The 22,598-nt window shown below is 50.6% G+C and overlaps 1 protein-coding gene across 10 annotated transcripts in view; it reads right to left on the reverse strand.

Annotated features, from left to right (window-relative positions):
• Positions 1-22,598, reverse strand: part of FHAD1 (forkhead associated phosphopeptide binding domain 1) — a 157,873-nt gene that overhangs the window by 5,707 nt on the left and 129,568 nt on the right. For 7 of the 10 annotated variants that reach the window (XM_077973381.1, XM_077973371.1, XM_077973365.1 and 4 more), the window contains 6 exons: positions 17,977-18,106; positions 16,901-17,028; positions 12,878-12,973; positions 12,224-12,444; positions 11,488-11,653; positions 8,406-9,886 (listed from right to left, as the gene is read on the reverse strand). In XM_077973381.1, coding sequence (XP_077829507.1) covers positions 9,626-9,886; positions 11,488-11,653; positions 12,224-12,444; positions 12,878-12,973; positions 16,901-17,028; positions 17,977-18,106 — 1,002 coding nt within the window. In that variant the 3' untranslated portion in view covers positions 8,406-9,625. Of the gene's footprint in view, positions 1-2,372; positions 2,427-5,564; positions 5,646-8,405; positions 9,887-11,487; positions 11,654-12,223; positions 12,445-12,877; positions 12,974-16,900; positions 17,029-17,976; positions 18,107-22,598 lie in introns of those variants that run through there. The other 3 variants (XR_013407498.1, XR_013407492.1, XM_015117411.3) reach the window with 2 other exon arrangements.

Here is a 22,598-nt window from a genome sequence, read left to right on the forward strand (position 1 = left end):
GCTCTTTCCACCTTAAGATGGATTTAAAAATCACCTCCTGAGCCCATGGCAGTGGCTGATGGGAGCCTCAAACGTGTTTTGAGACTCTCTGGGGGCCGGGCGCGGTGGCTCAAGCCTGTAATCCCAGCACTTTGGGAGGCCGAGACGGGTGGATCACAAGGTCAGGAGATCGAGACCATCCTGGCTAACACAGTGTCTACTAAACTGTCCCGTCTCTACTAAAAAATACAAAAAACTAGCCGGGCGAGGTGGCGGGCGCCTGTGGTCCCAGCTACTCGGGAGGCTGAGGCAGGAGAATGGCGTGAACCCGGGAGGCGGAGCTTGCAGTGAGCTGAGATCAGGCCACTGCACTCCAGCCTGGGCGACAGAGCGAGACTCCGTCTCAAAAAAAAAAAAAAAAAAAAAAGAGACTCTGCATTCAAGATCGTTTCAGGGCAAGAAAGGGTAAGTCAGTCCCATACCAGCCCACAAAGTAAATATTTGTCTGAATGCCCAGGGAAAAAGAAAACAGACAGCAAACTCAAAAGCCTTCCCCCTTAAACAACCCTTACTTTATATTCCTTTTCATTTGATTTTCAATAAAATTGCCTACTGTGGATGGTTTCCAAATGCCAGTGCCCTGAGCCGGTGTGGAGTTGGCTATCAGAGTTGGAGCCGGGGAGTTATTTAAAGAGTCCCAGGTCCCCGGTCCCCAACCCCAGGGCTGCCAGGAGCATGGGATGGGAAGCACCAGGGAAGGGGCTTTGGTTCTCTTCATGAAGTGACAAGGGATGGGGCAGCAGAAGGCAGCCAGGACGGCTGCCCTAGGAATGGGGAATGCGAAATGCACAGATTCCGTTTGAGATATTTGGAACCACGTGCCTCACCCTTAGAATGAAAAGGCAGGGGTAGAAGTCAGTCATTTAAATAGCGACACCCAGGTGTGAATGACCTCAGGCCATCCTGGGGTGGCTGCTTCAGGGAACTGCAAGCCTCAGCTCTAGGAATCCCCCTGGCCACTCCCACACAACCTCAGGAATGGGTTTAAATATCTGGTCCTTGGCCTTGGCCAGGCACGATGGCTCACGCCTGTAATCCCAGCATTTTCGGAGGCCGAGGTGGGCGGATCACGAGGTCAGGAGATCCAGACCACGGTGAAACGGGCCCGATGGCGGGCGCCTGTAGTCCCAGCTACTTGGGAGGGTGAGGCAGGAGAATGGTGTGAACCCGGGAGGCGGAGCTTGCAGTGAGCCGAGATGGCGCCACTGCACTCCAGCCTGGGCAACACAGCGAGACTCCGTCTCAAAACAAACAAACAAACAAACAAACAAACAAACAACATCCAGTCCTCGAGGAGGCGTCTCCTGGAGCTTGGACGGGGGGTGAAGGGGTCCCTGTGAAATATGCTCAGTTTCGTCCAGAGGCTTTTGTCCTCCAAACACCAGGCACAAAGTTATCAGCCCTTGCCCCCTGAGAATTCTTTCTTTCTTTATTGTTTTTGAGACGGAGTGTTGCTCTGTCCCCCAGGCTGGAGTGCAGTGGTGCGACCTCGGCTCACTGCAAGCTCCGCCTCCACTGCAAGGTTCGCGCCAGAGTAGCTGGGACTATAGGCACCGCTTCCACGCCCGGCTAATTGTTTGTATTTTTAGTAGAGACGGGGTTTCACTTTATTAACCAGGATGGTCTCAATCTCCTGACGTCATGATCTGCCCTCCTAACCAGAGCAGCAGCCACCTTCTAGTAGTCTTAGGACAATGGTGTCAGTTAAGAAGAGGCTTCTATTTTCCAAAAATATCCCTTGCATAGAATATCTTCAGTTTTTCCAATGATAATTTTGTTGTCTCAGAATAACTGTGGCCTTTTATCAAACTTGTTAAATAAGTCTTTCTTATTCAACCGAAATGTATTTTGCTTTCAAGCTTCCTGAGAGCTTGCCTCTACTTTCTGCAAAGCAGGAGTGTGGATTGGATCAATTCCAGTTCCAGGGCTGATTTGTGAATGGCAATGATTCAACGTGTTTAAGATTTTATAGACTTGATTAAAAAAGAGTATTCAGCCGGGTGCGGTGGCTCACTCCTGTAATCCCAGCACTTCAGGAGGCTGAGGCAGGCGGATCACGAGGTCAGAAGATCGAGACTATCCTGGCTAACACGGTGAAACCCTGTCTCTACTAAAAATATAAAAAAAATTAGCCAGGTGTGGCAGCACGCACCTGTAGTCCAAGCTACTTGGGAGGCTGGGGCAGGAGAATTGTTTGATCCTGGGAGGCAGAGGTTGCAGTGAGCTGAGATCTAGCCACTGCACTCCAGCCTGGACAACAGAGTGAGACTCCGTCTGAAACAAAACAAAACAAAACAAAAAACAGAATTCTAGAGGATGCTCTTTCTGCTCACCTGGGAATTTGAGTTCTGCATCCTGTTCTTCACCATCTTTACAAATACTCGTCTCTTTAATACAGAAATAATAGGAACAGAATTTAGCTTAGATTCCTCTTTGCCTTTTGCATCAAAGAAAAATGGATTTTTCTCCACTCTTAGATGCTACCCATTTGGAATGCTGGGCCTTCCCAGGGACAGCATTCCAGATGAATAGCACATGAAAATTGAGAAAAATCCATTTTCTCAACAAGAAGGGGGCACAGCTTTTGGGAACCGCGGTGCCCCATCTTGCTGAGTCTCTTGGGGGTCTCTGTTCTAGATTTCAGCAGAGGTGGAGGCTGCTCAACCCAGGGCCTGTGAAGGACGCTGCTCTTTGCAGAGGACACGTCTGTTTTAGCTGGAGGCAGCGCCTCCAGAGCAGGTGGAAGGGCTGCAGATGCCCGGTGGTTCACACCTTGGCATCCCAATGGCTCAGGGATGGTAGGGCCCATGATGGTTGAACTCCCTTCAGGGGGGCCTGTTGAATGCCATCGTCACCCAGAATCTGAAGCTTGCTATTTCCCTGGGGTTTGATTTACAGTTGCTGATCCTGGGGTCCCCAAGATGTGGCACCTCAGGGACAGTTCCCTGAAGAAAGAGCAGCCCCAGATACTAGGGACCCCTCAGGGAGGGAGGGAGCTGGGCCCCCTCAGAGATCCCTGACTTTCCCCGGGGGTCACCAACCTCATGCCCATAGGGGCCAGGAAGTCAAAGGCGGCGGCGAGATGGACATGGCAGCAAACCCAGGGGCCGGGGTCCTTTCTAAGGGGCTGGAAGCTGGTGGCGTGTGGGACTGTGGGCCTAGTGTCACCAGCAGATCCAAGTTTCCCAAAGAAGTCAGAAATCTGGAGTATTCTGTTAAAGTGCCATTTTTTTGGTTTTTTTTTGTTTTTGTTTTTGTTTTTTTTTGAGACAGAGTCTTGCTCTGTTGCCCAGGCTGGAGGGCAGTGGCGAGATCTCAGCTCACTGCAACCTTTGCTTCCCAGGTTCAAGTGATTCTCCAGCCTCAGCCTCCCGAGTAGCTGGGATTACAGGTGCCTACCACCACACCCGGCTAATTTTTGTATTTTTAGTAGAGATGAGGTTTCACCACGCTGGCCAGGCTGGTCTGGAACTCCTGACCTCAAGTGATCGGCCCGCCTTGTCCTCCTGAAGTGCTGGGATTAGAGGCGTGAGCCACCATGCCTGGCCAAAAGTGCCTTATTTTGAAATGATACTTTAACAAACCCCCAAAACAAAAAAAAAATTCCATGGGCCAAAAGAGGCATAGCCTTGGGCTGCCATTTTGTGACGTCTGCCTCAGGGCCGCCCTGCTTGGCATCTAGCTGGCGCTCAGTGGACAGCTGTGGGTTGCCAGATAAAATACAGGATACCCAGTTACATGTGAATTTCAGAATGAAAACAAACACTTTAAGTATGTCCCATGCAATATTTGGAACATACTTAACACTAAATCACTATTTGTTATTAATCTGAAATTCAAATATAACTGGGTATCTTGTTTTATTTTTTTCCTTTAAATCTGGCAACCCCATTTGGCATTCCCCAGACCCACGGGGACAGCGAGTCAGGCTGTCTTTTAGGATAGGGACATAGGTGCTCATAAGTCTCCACTGTTCTCCCACAGCAACAGGCTGTGAAGACTCGTGGCCTGTATTTAGCTGACAGTTGACCTCTAGAAGGCCTGCAGCCTGCAGCCACTCAATATTTATCACAAAGTTAGTGAGAGGAACAAATTCAGCAGAGAGTCATCATTTCAGATATTGCCAGGCAATGGTTTTAAACCTCTCTTCCCTCCTAATTTCTTCTTTTCCAGCAGGTTTTGTTTGTTTTTGTTTTTGTTTTTGAGACAGGTTCTTGCTCTGTTGCCCAGGCTAGGGTTCAGCGGTATGCTCAAGTGGCTCATCGCAGTCTTGAAATCTGGGCTCAAGAGATTGTCCCACCTCAGCCTCCCGAGTAACTGGGACTACAGGTGTACGCCACCATGCCTAATTTTTTGTGCTTTTGTAGAGCCAGGGTTTCCCAATGTTGCCCAGGCTGATCTCGAACTCCTGGGCTCAAGTCATCCGCCTGCCTTGGCCTGTCAACATTCTGGGATTACAGGTGTGCCAGCAGGATTCTTTACCCACACAAAGTCCGCTCAGTGGACACCTGAGCACTGGAGAGCAGAGCCCTGCCCCGTACAGATCTGCTAGATCTGCTTTTACTGAACTTGACTGGATTCAGTGGGATGTGATGACATCCATCTGTCTCAAGGGCTGTTCTCAGCCGTGGCTCAGCCCACGTCACCCCACGAAGGCTGTTCTTCAAGATGCTGCTCTTTACGTCGCACACCGTCCCCTCCAGGGGGAAAGTCCAGCAAGGTCTTTGTTCTAAGAGCACTTGCGAGCGTCCATCCATTGTATCTCATGGACACTGTGAACTGTGACCAAGTTGATTTCCCATTTCTCATTGGCTGCCAGGAAGGTGGGAGTCGAACAGGGCTCCCCCTCGCAGCGGTGGAAGTGCTTATGCGAGGCACTTTCATCCTCATTCCCGCTCTGTTTTGTAACCACTCCCACCTTCTTTCACCCCCCTCATTTCACTCTTAGGACAGGGGTCCCTGGGGCTCCTCACTCCTCCCTTCTTCTCTTAGGACCTTGTCTCCAAGTCCCCAAGTCACTTAGTAGCCTAGGAAGGCTGCTCCATGAGCTAAAGCTGCGCTGGAATATCCCTTCTGCCTTCTCTCACCTTAACGGACTGGGCTTGATGCTTGCTTGTCTCTTAGGTCATCCATTCAAATGAGGCAGGGGCTGGGGAGGGAAGGGAAGGAAGGGAGGGAGGGAGGGAGGGAGGTGGGGCAGGGGCTGGGGAGGGAAGGGAAGGAGGGGAGGGAAGGGAAGGAGGGAGGTGGGGCAGGGGCTGGGGAGGGAAGGGAAGGAAGGGAGGGAGGGAGGGAGGGAGGTGGGGCAGGGGCTAGGGAGGGAAGAGAAGGGAGGGAGGGAGGTGGGGCAGGGGCTGGGGAGGGAAGGGAGGGAAGGAGGTGGGGCAGGGGCTGGGGATGGAAGGTAGGGAGGGAGGTGTGCGGTGCTCCTTGGGCAGCGCGTGCAGGCGTTTGCACGCCAAGAGCTCTTACCCCATGTTGAGACTGACTCTACTGTGTCTGCAACATCAGAACACCTCCCATACCTGCTTCTCTTTCTCTTTGAAGGCACAGTTGCAAGGTGTCGGTTCTTTTGCGTTTTTCGGTTCGTGCTCCTCTACACTTTCCTGAGTGAAAAGTTTCAGGTTAGCAAGAGAGCGCTAACCTTAGTGTATCCTTACCTGTTCCAGTCTGGGACAGGCATCTGAGGTTTCTAGAAGATGCTGGGACTCACTCAGATAGGTGGGCAGAAGATAGGGGATCACTGCAGGGGAGTCTTTTTCTTTTTTATTTGAGACAGGGTCTCACTCTGTCACACAGGCTAGAGTGCAGTGGCATGACCACGGCTCACTGCAGCCTCGACCTCCCAGGCTCAAGCGATCCTCCCACCTCAGCCTCCCAAGTAGCTGGGACTACAGGCATGCACCACCACACCCAGCTAAGTTTTTTCATTTTTAGTAGAGATGGGGTTTTGCCATATTGCCCAGGCTGGTCACCATCTCCTGGGCTCAAGCCATCCTCCTATATCAGGCTCCCAAAGTGCTGGGATTACAGGTGTGAGTCACCATGCCCAGCTAATTTTTTATTTTTTGTAGAGATGGGAGTCGTGCTATGTTGCCCAGGCTGGTCTCAAACTCCTGGCCTCTAGCTATCCTTCTGCCTCGGCCTCCCAAAGTGTTAGGATTACAGGCATGAGCCACTGCACCCGGCCTGGTATCTTTTTCTTGAGCCATTGTCTATCCACACACTGCACCACTCTAGCCACATTTTACTTTTCCATCCTGGCGAGGGCCCGAGGTTACCAACCCCAAACCCCCATTCTATTCTCATCCCACACATCTACCAATTTCTACTTTTTGATCAAAAACACATAGTGGTGCTGAGGAAACCCGGATCTTGAAAATACCTGGGCCAATGAAAATCTTGGGAAATAGTTAAATAAAATAGTACTGATACGATGATGTAGAAAACAATACTGATATGATGGCCGAGTGTGGTGGCTCATGCCTATAATCCCAGCACTTTGGGAGGCCAAGGTGGGCAGATCACTTGAGCCCAGGAGCTCCAGACCCGCCTGGGTGACACAGTAAAACTCTCTACTAAAAAATACAAAAATGACCCTCTACTGAAAAAATACAAAAATTAGCCGGGCCTGGTGGCGAGTGCCTTGTAGTCCCAGCTACTGGGGAGACTGAGGTGGGAGGATCATTTGAGCCTGGGAGGCAGAGGTTGCAGTGAGCCAAGATTGTGCCACTGCACTCCAGCCTGGGCAACAGAGCGAGACTCTGTCTCAAGCAAGCAAACAAACAAAAAGAAAAAACAAAAACAAAAAACAAAAAGAAAGAAAAGAAGAAAAAGAAAAAGAGAAAAGAGCATGATTGAGAGGTCCTGTTAGCTAAGGGTTTTTATATGCGTTCCTTCACGGGATTGACTCCTGTGGGTTAAGCACATTTTTATTTTCATCTTAAAGAAGAGGGACTTGAGCTCATAATGCAGAGGGAAGGTTAGGGGCTCCAGCCCAGCTGAGACCACTCCGCAAAGCTGTAGCCAAGCCCCTTGGGGAGGATTTGATTGGCTGGAGCCCGGAAGGGGAGCTGGGCGGCTCCCCAGCCAGAAGCAGCTAGTACATTTCAGTGGTTCTCACATTCAAGTCCTAATAAAGGCCGAGGAACAGGCTTGCATCCTTCTCCAAGGGCAACTTCTGTGTGTTTAAAATGTTCCTATTGAAAATCCCAGTCTTAACCCATTCACGAAAATATCAGCTGTTTCTTGGCTGTGGCCCTAGTTGTATTCACTAAATAGAAAAGACAGCTTTACAAAGGCACTGCTGGCTCTAGGAGGACCCAGGAAAAAGTCTCGGGGTCTGCAGGACTCGCCAGCGGGCAGGAAGCTTATTGAAAGCGATGCAGGCATTGCCCCCGCCCCCGAGTGGCCTTTTCTCTTCCCCACAGTAACCGAGTAACCGAGCTTGCTCTGTGACAGGCTCTGCCGGCATCACACCATTTAACCACCCCACGAAGCAGGTCCTGTTGTTACCGTTATTGCCGCTGTTGAGAAACCTGAGACAGAGGTAAAGTTACCTACTGAGGCTCATTCAGGGACAGCGGTGGACTTGAACCCTCTGCCCTATCTGTTGGACTCCAAAGTCTGCCTCTCATCTCAGAGAAACTCTGCCGCCTTATTTAGCAATGTGGGAAGTGAACTAGATGGGGCACAGCCTGGGCCATTGTCACTGTCACACTGTCACTGCAGGGGAGCTGTGGACCCAGAGCATCCCAGAGTTAGGAGGCCGATGACCACGAGGTTCTCTGTGAATGACCAGCACTGAGGTTTTTCCCAGCATTTTATGTCAGGTCTGATTTGCCAGAGGTATTAGTATAGAACTATGCCTTTTTTCTGTTTTAAAAGAGATGAGGTCTTGCTCTGTTGCCCAGGCTGGAGGGCAGTGGTGTGAGCATAGCTTACTGCAGCCCCAAACTACTCGGCTCAAGTGATCCTCCTGCCTTAGCCTCCCAAGTAGCTGAGACTACGGGTGTGTGGTGCCACACCTGGCTAATTTGTTTATTTTTATTTTTAGAGGTGGTGTCTTGCTATGTTAGGCTGGTCTCAAGTCATCCTCCTGCCTCAGCCTCCCAAAGTTCTGGTATTACAGACGTGAGCTGCCCTGCCCGGCTGGAAGGATGACTTTTGACTCTGGGAAGTTCTGCTCAGTGAAGAGATGTTCAGGTATTAAAACTACAGTGGTTGTCTGTGTGTCGGGGGCGGGTAGTTCTGAAACGCAAGGTGACTAATTTCGTTTCCCAGAGCCTCGACTGTTCCATCTTTATGAAGGGGCGCTGAGATTGTATACAGGAGACTTGGAAAAAAATCGACCCCTTGTGAAAATATTAGGTGTGAAACTTAAAGGAATTCTACTTTCCTTTAACTTCCATTTAATGCAAATATACCCCTAGGAAGCAGCTGCTGCCCAGACAGATGTATACAGGTTCCCTTTTGAATCTTGCAACACTGAAAAAAAACTGTTTTCTGTGATGTTGTCAAACTCTTGAACAGCAAGAAAAAAAGAGATTTTTTCCCCCCTTTTTTCTTCCCTTAACAAACAGGAGTTTCTGATAACATGTTAGTCACAAACCTTAAATGCAAACTGAGCCTGGGGATGAACCCCGAGAGAAATAGTGACGGAGTAGATGGGGTGCACCCTGGAAAGGAATGAGGTGGATGAGTGGAGGGGCTAGGAGGGTCGGGATCGGAGGTCACTGAGGTCCCGTTTCTGTAGCTGAGTAGCCGGGTGACACCGCCCTCCGACCTTCTCAGTTTCCCCTCAGTGGGCAGATGCCCAGCAGCCCTCCTTGCAGGCTGACATGAGGTAAGGGTGGGCCGTGCCCTGTGGGGTGCGCCTGACAGCAAGTGCTCCGTAAATAACACCATCAGCCTTGCTGTGATCGTGGCTCTACTTCTTATCAAATCTTTCCCTACGTTGTGAATTCCACAAATTTGAAAGTTCCCAGCTCCAGCTGGGGACCTGACACAGGTTTGGCTTGGCCGCCTCGGACCTTCCTCCTCCCGCTCCGTGGACGGCTGGCCAGCCCGCATTGTGTGTGCATAGGGAGGCCATGAATAATGCATGTGGACTGATTATGTAAATCTGCAGGTTTTCTTTCATTTTCAGCCAGTGCATGACAATGGGCTTTTTAGGGCTCTCTGCTGTCCCATTCTGTGGTTTGGTGTCTCTGCTGTGGGCCTGGCCTGCCAAGCCCTGGGGGACGCTGCCTCGGGAAGGAGCGAGCTCTCCAGTGGGCACATCAAAGGACATCTCAGGCCTCTGTTGCTGCCCAGATCTCCCTGGCATGGCACAGCGTGAAAGGAAACCGTCCTCTGCCCGAGGCGGCCCCATGACATATGCAGAGGGGGGCCTGTGATGTTTAATTCAGAGTGGTGAGTGCTGGAAAGGCCGCGTCCAGAGCAGGACGTTGACTTCATTTTTGGGGCTGCAAGCCAGGGAACCTGTGGTCTGCAAGGTTTGTGGGATGAAGGCCAGGACTCTGCAAGGAGGTCACCTGGTTGGTGGAGGGCACACCCTTCCCCGGGGGTTTGACCCTCTCTGAGCTCAGGCAGGCAACACACACACACACACACACACAGTGTCACACATAGACAAACCCTCATGCACATGGCACACATGTACACACACACACAAGCATGCATGCACACATAAAAGCTGACAGTTACAAGGAGGGGACTCAGGGCCAACCCCACAGAGAGCAGGAGAACTGGGGTCAGAGGGATCTGGGGTCAGGTCCCAGCCCTCCTTACCAGCCACTGTGTGCACTTGGGCGTCTCTTAACTCTCTGAGGCGCAGTTTCCTCATCTGTAAAATAGGGATCATCGTACCAGGCATGGCTATTAGAGGCTATTAGAAGCCCTATCACGCCTGCAAAGCTCAGATGAGCCCAGTCCCTGGCCTGGAGACGGTCATGAAGAGACGGTGGCTGTGGCTCTTTCCCTTACTTGCCTAACCCCAGCCTTGGGATCTGATCCGCCTTAGGCAAGAGTGAAGGAAAGGGAGAGTCCGGCTCTATTTAGAAGTTGCTGTTCCAGTGCCTTGTGGACTGCAGGAGTGGATGATGAATATGTAAACTGCAGAGCAGACAGGAAAGCCTCTCTGGCAGCTTTCAGGGAGCTTCAGAAGCCACCTGGGTGCTGCTCATACGTGACTTGGTTTGGGGAAACTTTCCAGTGTGTAGACCCTACCGGGTCTGAGGCAGGACTCACCCAGGAGATCAGGTGCACGGGTTATGGGCAGCACGGGTCATGGGCAGCATAGGGAAGGCAGTGTCCACCGGCTGGTGCCAGGCCCTGGGCAGGTGCTTCAGAGACGGGACAAGCACCCTCACCGTCCGAAAGCACTTGGCTCCCGAGGTCTGATGACAGCAAAAGTGGACAGCAGATAGCGAGGGCTGCCTGCATTCTTTCATCCTCACCATCCGCCTGCGAGGCAGGGGCTGGAAGCTCCCATTTACTAATGAGGAAAGCAAGGCTCAGAGAGGGGAAGAGACCTGCCCAAGGTTGCATAGTTAATAAGTGCAGGGATTTGAGCCCAGGACCGGCTGACTCCTGTACTGTGTTACAGATGAGATACCAGGGTGTGTGTGTGGTGGGAGGGGACCCATTTTCCCTGGGTCACCAGCCCGAGACTGGAATCTTGGTTTCTCAACCCAGTGCTATTTCCAACTCTGCGCCAGGAAGCAAATCTCATCCTCACGCCTTTCCTCCGTGGCTCCTTCAGCCGGGAATGCCCACCCTTTCATCTCTTTGGTGGGCAAGCTCCAGCTCTCCTTTGCAGTCACTGGCAGTATCGGGGCTTTGGCAGGCCCTCCCTGCACGCGCTAGGCAGGCTGAGTGCCCTCCCTGGACTGCACAGCCCTGGCAGCCTTCGGTGATGGAATCCGCCTGAAGTCAGCTCTCTGTCTGTTCCACACTAAGGAATATGTTCTTCGACGACATCCACCTGCCCATCCACCTGTATACTCCTCAGTCCATCTATTCATCCATCTGTCTATCAATCAACCTGTCTGTCCTTCCACCCATCCATTCACCAAATATTTACTGGGTGTCTACTGCGTGCCGGGCACTCAGAATAGTGAATCCAAATCTCCACTCTCTGAGAGCTTATATATCCCTAGCGCCTGGCAGATTAATATAAATATGAATAACAGCCACCATTCGAAAAATACAGATGAGCACCATGAGTCTCAGAGAGGTTAAGAAACCTATCTAAGGTCACATAGTAAGCGGCAGAGCTCTGGTCTAAACCTAGGTCTGTCTGATGCAAAAGCTATCCAGTTGCCTCCCTTTCCATCCATCCATGTGTTCTGCACTACCTGGATCCTCCAGGGACTTCCCTTGGCCATTGCTAATGAGAGCTGCAGGGCAGCCAGGGAGGTTCTGCCCTGGGCAGCAGCGCCTCACCTTCTGCTGCCGGATGGCCCTGTTGATCCTCTTCTCCTGGCACAGCTGGTGCTCCATGCGTTCCAGGGCTTCCTTCAGCAGGGCCTTTTCTTCGGCCTCTTTGTAGATATCATCCTCCAGCTTTGCCACCTGCGACTGGTACATCTCAACGGACACTTTGCTCCGCCTAGGTGCACAGGAGAAATGGCGTCTCTTTTTCCCTTATCTTTCCCAATCACCATCAATGTGCCAGAGCTGGAAGTCTCTCAAAATACATCCAGGTGGGGCTCACTCATGAGTGTCACGCAAGCAGGAGAGCATGTCGAAGATTTGGGGCACGGAGAGCGGAACGAGCCGCTCGTCAGCCGAGTGTGTAGCGGGAGGGGATAAAGGAGGTGCTACCAGCCCCTCCCGACTTCCCGGGGAGCGGGGAACTGTGACTCTTGAAAATATGACAGAGCTGTCAACGCCACACAAGTGGGAAACCGTAAGTCGAGGGTTGTGAGAGGTGCAGCTTGCACAGAAAATAGTCCACAGAATGGAGAAACCATGCACTTCTGCAGCCGCCATCTCAGGGACAGAATTCCCTCTACCAGGCCTAGTCAGTGCCCTCCTGTTACCTTTCTGACATTTTAGGTATTCCACACTCGGGTCTCTGTCCTCCTGTCCCAGGCCTAGGTGTCTGCTGCTAGCCTGAGTTTAGCCAGGAGAAGGGAGGCACGGGCCTTTATGCGGGGATGTAGGGGTGCCGAGGTACCTGAGCTGTTCAACGTCTTTTTCGTATCCTCTCAACAGCTCCTCTTTCCTCTCCAGTTGGTTCTTGAGCTGGGTGATCTTATCAAATACCAGGTCGAGGTCCCTTTGTCGAAGCTGGTTGACCTTGTCCCTCTCCTGGCGGGAGAGGTATTTCATGGACACGTGGCCGGACATGTCCTTGATGTTCATCAGACTTCCAAGGGTTTTGCTCATATCCAGGTACTACAAGGAAAACGTTCATGTATAAGAGGCATTACCGGAGGCCGCTGGTGGCCGCTTTAAGGAGGCCAATGTCTAATTCTGTTTCATTCACTTTCTGCAATTGCAGAGAACACACACACGCTTTGAAAGGAGTGCAACTGGGGCTTTCAGCATGACTTTCATTTCTCCCACATCCATTTACGCTATGCCTTTTTTGAGAACCGGGGGTGAAAAATGACAACAGATATAAACACTTCATTCTAACTACCCAGTTTTTCAAGGAATTTGGCTATGCGATTCCTGACCCATGCTGGGATAGTAGGTAGGTCTTGCAGAGTTATTAGAACAACTAAACAGGCATGTGAGGTTGACATTTAAACTATCCCGTGGTTAACACTGACTGCAGGGGACCCAGGCTTTGGATAGCAGTGGGTTGGATGCTGGATGTACGTACCAGCTTTTCACTGAGCTCTAAAGCCTCAGCCACATCCATCTTCCCTGACTTCTCCATGGCTGAGCTGAACCTTGTGTTGCAAAGGCCATTCTGAGGCTGAAATCAGAAAGAAATGAAAGCGCTCTCTTGACATTCCATTGTGACCTTCTATGACCGGAAGCTAAAGCACTGTGTGATTGCCGGAGATTAACTCAACAGAGTTGATTTTCAGTCCGGTCCTAATCATTCCGTCTGATTCCTTTGTCAACTGCTTTCTTATAATTGTATTCCTACCCTTCAGAAAGCGACTCTGTCTTTGAAGTCTCTGTAATTATACATCACTTGTCTTGTTCTTTGATCACCGCCTGTCTTCCCTCTACAACAGTGGTTCTCAATTGGGGTGGTTTTGTCCCCTCCCCTGGGCCATTTGGCAGTGTTTGGACACATTTTTGATTGTCACAACTGCAGGCGGGGAGTGCTGCCAGCATCTAGGGGGTAGAGAGCAAAGATGCTACTAGACATCCACACGTCCCCCAATAAACTGCGCCAGACTGTGGGGTCCTAAAATATCAACAGTGCTGAGGCCTGGAAACCCTGGTCCAGATGAGAGTGCCATAGCAGCAGGGACTGGGTTGCTGTTTGCTCACTCTCCCCCTCCTTGTGCCCAGCATGGCGCCTGGCAGAGTGGGCATGTTTGTTGAATGAATGAATGCAGGTTAAACAGAAAATACCCCCCATCCTTTTATTAAAGGAGTGTCATTTTCATGCAGTGGAAACTGGACCCTCACTTCTGACGCTTTCCAGAGATGATGCAGATGGTGGGTGAGCATCACTTTAGACCCTTTCCAGAGAGGAGACAGCTGTGCACCTGCTAAGACCCTGCTCAGCCAGCTCCTTGCTGAAAGCCCCAGCCAAAGGCATAGAAAAGGCACCAGGCCAAGCGGGGAGTCTGGAGGCCATGGACAAGCCTCATACATCCCCTCACAACTAAATTGGGTTGTCAGTGCTCGCCACGGACACCAAGATCATGTCAGCTCGCAGCATTTACTGGCTCTACATTGTAAACCTGGGAGATTTAAAACAAAAACAAAAACAACACCCATTCACAAAAATATAAAAGCCTAAAGGTGACTGTGATAGGTGTGACATATTTGTCTATATTAAGAGCGGACATATTTATCTATCTATGAGATGAGAATAAAGCAGGTATTTAAAGACGACAATAAATTGGGCAGACTTGCTACAAAAAGAACCTAAAACGCAGCTTGGTGTCTCCAGCTCCCTGAGCCGCGTCCTCTGCACTCCCCTTCAGAATCCCCTCTCTTTTCCTGCAGGTTGCAGGAGTCCGGAGGGAGGGTGGCCTAAGGAAGAGTCCAGGCTGCAGGTTCAATCACACCATTCCCACCTCCTTCTCTGCAGACCAGCAGGCTACAAGAGGCAGACCTCCAGGGACACAGTCCTGGCTCTGTCATTCATTATTTTTGTGTCCTTGGGTGAGGTGCTTGACCTTCTGAAGCCTTAATTTTTCTTTTTCTTTCTTTTCTTTTTTTTTCACGGAGCTTCACTCTGTTGCCCAGGCTGGAGTGCAGTGGTGCGATGTTGGTTCACTGCAACCTCCGCCTCCCGGGTTCAAGGGATTCTTGTGCCTCAGCACGGATGTGTACCACCATGCCTGGCTAAGTTTTATATTTTTAGCAGAGACGGAGTTTTGCCACATTGGCCAGGCTGGTCTCGAACTTCTGGCCTCAAGTGATCTGCCTGCCTCGGCCTCCCAAAGTGTTGGGATTACAGGTGTGAGCCACCGTGCCTGGCCTGAAGTCTTAATTTTTCTCATCTGTAAAATGGGGATAACAATGGTAACTGACGTGGGTTGCTGTGTGGATTAAATGAGAAAACACATGTCAAGGGCTTTGCTCAATGCCTGGTACACAGTAAGCACTCAGTAAACGCCAGCTATTCTTCTTCCTGCTCCTTCTCTTCTTTTTTCTTTTCCTTTTTTGAGACAGGGTCTCACTCTGTCACCCAGGCCAGAGTACAGTGGTGTGATCTTGGCTCACTGCAGCCTCCACTTCCTGGGCTCAAGTGATTCTCTAACCTCAGCCTCCCGAGTAGCTGGGACTACAGGCATGAGCTACCAATGCCTGGCTAATTTTTTGTAGAGACAGGGTCTCGCCATGATGCGCAGGCTGGCCTTGAACTCCTGAGCTCAAAGTGATCTGCCCGCCTTGGCCTCCCAAAGTGTTGGGATTAGGCATGAGCCACTGCGCTTGGCCCCTTTCTCTTAATTTGAATTGCTGCCAGTGTTGTGTTAGAAGATTGAGGTCTTTTGAGAGAGTGGAGAGGTTTCTTGCTGTGTGGTGTCCGTGGTGGGACTGGGGTCCTGCGGAGGGGAAGGCCCATCTTGGGAGCGGGTCAGTCTGTGGTGGGACTGGAGCACAGCCGAGGGGGAGGCCTGTCTTGGGAATGGGTCAGGCTGGGGATCAAACTGATCCCAACCTGGAAGCTGTCCCTCCACTCCCACCCTCAGGGAAGTAGGGTTTGATTTTCTCAAGAAAACCAGCTCATTTCCAAAGACCCTCTTCCCGGACTCTCGTAAATGTCCAGAAAAACTGCCGAGAGAATGCAGGATAGCCTCACTGTTTCCTCTAGAACCCTGTGTGGTGTGGATCCAGCTGCGGCAGCACACGTGCCCTCGGCGGGTCCTGTGACAGATGCTGACCTGTCACGTGTCCATCAAATGCCCAAACATCCATTTAGGGTAAAAAGGCACGTTCAACTGCACAATCAAATCACTTCTGGAAATCCTGTTGTCCCCGCTGGAGAGCAGCGGCACGATCACAGCTCACTGTAGCCTCGAACTCCTGGGCTCAAGTGATCTTCCCATCTCAGCCTCCTGAGTGGCCAGGACTGCAGGTACCTGGCACCATGCCTGACTAACGTATTTTTAATTTTTTTGTAGAGATGGGGTCTCGCTATGTTTCCCAGGCTGGTCTCAAGCTCCTGACCTCAAGGAATCCTCTTCTCTTGTCCTCACAAAGTGGTGAGATGACAGGCGTGAGCCACCATACCTGGCCTAGTTAAATAATATTTAATAATAACATCTATCATTTATTTTTTCCTCTGAGCCAGCACTAGGCTAAGCACTTTCCAGAATTATCTCCTTCAGTATTTTTGTCATCATTTTACAGCTGGGAAATGGAGTCCCAGAAAGGTCAAGAGCCTTGCTGCCCAAGGTCACACAGCTTGCAGACCTTGGATCTGGACACAGGACCCTCTGACTCTAGAACTTGTGTGCTCTGAATCACGGCTCCCTTCTCCTGCCTTTTATGTATTTGTGTTTTTCCGGTGACAGCGAAAAGCAAACTTTAGGCAAACTCATGGCATAACATGATCTATTAGCCTGCTGCACATGTTCTGCAGAATATCATGCATGATCGGCCAGGCGCGGTGGCTCACGCCTGTCATCCCAGCACTTTGGGAGGCCGAGGCGGGCGGATCATGAGGTCAGGAGATCGAGACCATCCTGGCTAACAGGATGAAACCCCGTCTCTACTAAACATACAAAAAATTAGCCGGGTGTGGTGGCGGGCACCTGTAGTCCCAGTTACTCAGGAGGCTGAGGCAGGAGAATGGCGTGAACCTGGGAGGTGGAGCTTGCAGTGAGCGGAGATAGCGCCACTGCCCTTCAGCCTGGGCGACAGAGCGAGACTCCGTCTCAAAATAAATAAATAAATAAATAAATAAATAAAATCACACATGATCTGCAAAGGGGGCCAGCCATGCTGGCCCATTGACGATGTGGCCCAATGTCAATGCCATGCTGAACCATGCTGTGCACAAGCATAAGGCTACCTTTCTGTGCAAAGCCTGGACAATGGGTATGGTTGGGGCACCAGCTAGTGAGCATAGACAGCAGCCCATGAGGAAGGACCTGGCGCTGAACCACTGATATGTATGGCTGTGCCAGGGAACCCAGCTAGTGTCTGCCTTCAGGCCCCTCCTCTCCACACGCCAGTCACAGCAGAGAGAATTGTCGTTGGTTACCGCTAGGATCTCTATTCTTGAGAGAGTTGGCAAATCTGGTTTTGCATCCAATAGTATTTTCTGGATATTGCTTTTCATTCTGAGGTTCTTTAAATCTAGAAAGGATTCATTCTGGTGGTCTTTATGATCTATAAAACAAATAAAGTAGACTCAAAAGAAAGGCTCAGGAAGAAGTTATTTCATGTAATAACCATAGCAACTATTTACGGGACAGTTACACAGGCCTGTTTTAATCCTTACGATCTCCCGTGGCAGATGAGGACACAGGCCTAGAGAGATTAAATGACCTGGCCAAGGTCACCCGGCTCATAGGAGGCTGCAGCCGCACAGGTATCAGTGCTGAGGCCATTGACGGTGGACTTGCTAAGGTCCTTCAGCCACAGAACCAGGATAGAACCTGAACCCAGGCTTCCAGGTCCTAGACCAGTGCCCTAGCCTGCAGTGGGCCCCAAGTCTTAGGAGAGCTCTATCCCCTCTAAAGGGGGTACTCTAAGTGGTCCTCCAACATAGATCCTTAGACAGTATTCATCCATGACAAAGTTCTCACCCAGCCACCATGAAATAAGAAAAACTAGGCCAGGAGTGGTAGCTCACGCCTATAACCTCAGCACTTTGGGAGGCTGAGGCAGGTGGATCACGAGGTCAGGAGTTCAAGACCAGCCTGGCCAACATGGTGAAACCTTGTCTCTACTAAAAATATACAAATTGGCTGGGTGTGGTGGCTAGTTCCTGTAGTCTTAGCTACTAGGGAGGCTGAGGCAGGAGAATCACTAGAACCTGGGAGGTGGAGGTTGCAGTGAGCCAAGATTGCGCCACTGTACTCCAGGCTGAGTGGCAGAGCGAGACTCTGTCTCGAAAAGAAAAGAAAAAGTACAATAGTGAGTTGTGCATGAAATGTTATTTAATATCAAGGCCTGCACTTGACTCTGAGATCATGGCCTGCCCAACTTTTTATGTATTACAGTGTCCTCTGAGTTCTGGGATGATGCAGATAAAACATGGTAGTCTTGGTAAACTGGTCAGTCCCCAGAGTGAGCCTGGGGTCCGCTGCTCTGACTAGGAAGGAGGAGATTTACCTGGTGCGTGCGCCTTCTCTAGTTCTTTAATTCGCGCTCGAAGTTCAGATAAGGCCTTTTTCTGACGCTGAATGACCTCCTCGTGCCGGGACCCTTTGCACTTGACCCCTAGATCGCTGAAGGATTGCTCCTGTGGGCAGAATGGGGTGGGCAGCAGTTGATCAGGGATTGGAAGATTTCTCTTACATTCACAGAAACATGAACAATTCATGTATAGCGGAACCCAGTCGCTTAGCACCTTTGGGAAAAGAGCATTCGGGCTTCCGCAGAGGTAGAATTCACATTTTCCATCTCAAATATCGGGTCACACGTGGGAAGACCTCCAACTTTCCTATTTAGCATCACTATAAATAAAAGAGCCCCTCCACGTTCCCTCTCCACGTTTTATTTTTTCTTCTCATACTGTTCTACGCCTGGATTTCCATTTGCTGTCACGCTGGTCTTGTTTCTGAACAATCACAGCAAATTCTACTCCTGGAGGGGCATTTTCAGATGAGAACGCAAGATGCTTTCTTTTAACTGGTGATAAGGATGATTATTTAATATTTGCTAGGGGGATTTGATAGACTGGCTCTTGGTTGGGCTGGAGAAAGGAAAACCTTCCTCTGAGACTTTGGAGCCTCTGCAACAGCACTGTCCCACAGAACTCCCTGTGGTGAAGGGAATGTTTTATACCTGCACCGGCACTGTCCAATATGGTAGCCACTAGACCCAGAGGGACCATCCTAAACAGCTCAGGTTACAGTTGCAGTTTTTTTTGTGTGTGTGTGTTTTTGATGTTGTTTGTTTTGGTTTTTGAAGATAGGGTCTTGCTCTGTTGCTCAGGCTGGAATGCAATGGCATGATCATGGCTCACTGTAGCCTCTACTTCTGGACTCAAGTGATCCTTCCAGTTCTGTAGCTGGAACCACAGATGTGTGCCACCACGCCCGACTAATTTTCCTGTATTTTTTTGTAGAGACAGGATGTCACTTTGTTGCCCATGCCGGTCTCAAACTCTTGAGCTCAAGCAATCCTCCTGCTTCAGCCTTCCAAGGTGCTGGGATTACAGGCATGAGCCACTGTAACCAGCCTAGAGTTGGGTTTACTAAGAGCACAGACAAAGAAAGGTCTTTTTCACCTGTGTTTTTTTTTTTTTTTTGATGGTATGTGTGTATGTGTTGCTCTGTCGCCTAGGCTGGAGTGCAATGGCACAATCTCAGCTCACTGCAACCTCTGCCTCCCGGGTTCAAGCGATTCTCCTGCCTCAGCCCCCTGAGTAGCTGGGATTACAGGTGCATGCCACCACGCCCAGCCAATTTTATTGTGTATTTTTAGTAGAGACAAGGTTTCACCACATTGGCCAGGCTGGTCTCAAACTCCTGACCTTGTGATCCGCCTCCCTTGGCCTCCCAAAGTGCTGGGATTACAGGTGTGAGCCACCGCACCCAGCCGTCTTTTTCATCTTTTAAGGGTCATGTACCCTTTTAAGATTTGGAAGCATGCAGGGTTTTTCCTTCCAGAAAAATTCGCAGCGACACAAATATTTGCATACAACTTCCAGAGGGTCAAGACCTCCCGAAGTCCATCCATAAACTCTGAGCTAACCAACGCTTCTCCAGGGTAAGCAAGTCATTCGTTCATCTCACATCGATTTATTGTGCCAAGCCTTGTTCTAGGCTCTGGGGATTCAACAGTGGCTAAACCCAGCAACATCCCTGTTGTCATAGATTCTGCATCCTCGTGTGGGCAGACAGACAAGGGGAAAGTATCTGGTAGAAGTTATAAATGGTAAAGAGAAAATTAAGTGGGTAAACAGGGTGGGGTGCTGGGAACAGGTTTCAGTTGCAGATAGAGTTGCCAGGGAAGGCTTCAGTCAAACTGGCAAGAAAGAGAAAAAATTGACAATCTGGCTTTTTTATAATACTTTTTAAAGTAACAGTTTTGGTTCACTTCATGCATATACATATACATACATAGATAGCTATAGATATAGAAGATAATATATATGTAGTATGAAGTGAACCAAAATTATTTTAAAAGTTGCCTATCCATCTATCTATTGAATGGTAGCAATGGCTGCATGCCAGACACTGTTCCAGGCACTGGGGCGAGATCAGGGAGCAGGCAGACCAGCCCTTGCTGCTGTGGGTGCGTTTCTATGGGGCAGACAGATAACAGGCAGACAGGCGCACAAATACTCTAATTTCGGAGAGTGACAAGTGCTCCCAGGAAAAGAACGCAGAGGAGAGCAAAGGAGACACTCTTTGTTCTTCCTCCTTTGATGGTTCAAATGCTTATCAGAGGCCTGTATGACGCATCCCTGGCCCTGCGCTAGCCACACTGCCACCAGGGGAACAGGGCCCATGGCCTCCTACAAGGGGCTCAACAGTGCTGTCTGAGGCCCTCCTGGGACGGCCCCCTACCCCCACCCCCATGTCCCTACCTCTCGTTCCCTCCCTTCCTTCTGGCTCTGCTCCAGGTCTCCTCCAGCACAGGCCTCCCTGACCACCTGACCACCCCCCTCCCCCAGGTCAATCTGTTCCGAATCCTGCTGTACAGTTTCTCAGAGCGCTTCTTCCCACTGGACATTTTACTTGATCTTGGCTTGTTTATTTCTGTGTCTCTCCTCCCAGATGACAGGCTCCGTGAGAGCAGTCTTTATCTCCTTTGAAGACTGTGCTATTTCCAGGGCCCAGCACTGTGTCTGAGCACAGTAGGTACTCAGTAAATATGCAGCCTGTCAGAAACAGGAGCTGTAAGGAGCTTGTCCTGGCTTTCCAGCTGGGACCAGGGCTCAGCAGCTGGGAGAGAGACGCAGGCCACCCTGGCCGCGCTTAGTAGGGCCTCGCCTGTCCTCGGACCCTGGCTCCACCCTGCTCACAGGATGCATGGCTGGCTCCCTTGCGGGGTTGGCTCTACACTGGCCTCGGTCACCTCTTGAGGATGCGTGCTTGCCCTGAGAGTAAACGACCTGGAATGTTCTCCCTCTCTCTCTGTCTCTCAGTGTATAGCGGGGGGCAGGAGATACTGAATTTTGGGGGTGTAGGGGTAGCCACGCATTGAGGCTGCCTCACAGCCTGTGCTAGCCTGAAGGGGTACCAGGAATGTCACATGACCCCTCCTTGCGGCTCTTCTGGGAATTTATTTATTTGGAGAGGATGAAATTCTTTCTCATACAACTCTTAAGCCCTCTGACCCACTCTGGCTTAGAAAGCAGGAAGGAGCCCGAGGGAGGAAAACCATTCCAAGAAGGAACAAATACATTTTCCCTTTTATCTTGCAGTCTCCCTCCCCCATCCTCCTCCACTAATCCCTCCATATAATATAAACTAAAAATCAAGGGCATCCCAGTTCAACAATCCAGTCCAACAGACGTGCACAGAGTCCAAGGGCGTTTGGTGTGGGCGGGAGCCGGTACATCTTCTCCTATCCCTGGCGTAGGGCCTGGCACACCGCAGGTGCTCAATAGTTGTTGAACAAGTGAATGAATATGGGTCAGGTTCTGCTCTAAGAGCCTGGGATTCCAACAGGAGTGCCACATACTCTCTGCCCCACAGAGCTTACGGCCACGTGGACCTGCTGCAGCCCCCGCCTTCCTGGTCACCCTGAGCAACCAGGAGACACTTCTGTTAAAGTGCTCTGGACAGCAATCGATGCCAAGGACAGCTGGCTGGACCTCGAGCCCTTTCGTTCAAGCTGTTTGCGGCCCTGGCTCAACGCTGTCTGGCAGGGGAAAGGCATCTTTGAGAAAGCCAGAAAGCAAGCTGACACATTTGGCCTGGCTTCCCAATGAAAATCCAAAGCCCATTACTGGAACGTCATGCTCTCTAGGCTCAAAAAGCCCCAGGGAAAGAAGAGCCCCAGGCTCCAGGAAACCAGAGCCTTGAGGAACCACTGAGTCTCACGATTGCATGCTGCGGACCGTGGGGAGTATCACAGCCCCAGACATAGGGACAGAGTGTGAGTGCCTGCTTCTAGGACGGCCCAAGGAAGGCTGTTCTCACTCAAAGACACACTCCCATCAGATGCTTCTGGGCAGGTGCATAGCACAGCTACCAAGACACAGCCACAGAGCACTCCCTACGTGGCTCTTTGGGAGGGCAGTTTGGCTCCAACAATCACAATTCAGGAAGAACAAGTACATTAACTACAGCATTGCACAAGAGGAGAAGCAATGGAAGTGTCCATCAAGAGGGGACTGGTTGGAAAGAAGAAACAATGGGATTCTACACAACCATTTAAAAGGGTGAGGCAGATCTTCATATACTTGCAAAGATGCCCATTAAATAGTGGTATGTAAAACTAAACCCATGTTGCAGAATGTACGTGGTTTGACACCATTAGTAAAAAAATTATCTACTAAACAAATATCTATATGGGCCAGGCGTGGTGGTTCACACTTGTAATCCCAGGACTTTGGGAAGCTGAGGCAGGTGGATCTCTTGAGTCTGGGAATTCCAAGACCAGCCTGGGTAATGTGGTGAAACCTCATCTGTACTAAAAATACAAAAATTCGTCAGGTGTGGTGGCATGCGTCTGTAGTCCCAGCTACTAGGGAAGCTGAGGCAGGAGGATCATTTGAACCTTGGGAAGTTGAGGCTGCAGTGAAGTTGTGATGGCATCCCTACACTGCAGCCTGG

Source organism: Macaca mulatta, chromosome 1 (assembly GCF_049350105.2).
Source record: "Macaca mulatta isolate MMU2019108-1 chromosome 1, T2T-MMU8v2.0, whole genome shotgun sequence".
NCBI classification, from domain to species: domain Eukaryota; kingdom Metazoa; phylum Chordata; class Mammalia; order Primates; family Cercopithecidae; genus Macaca; species Macaca mulatta.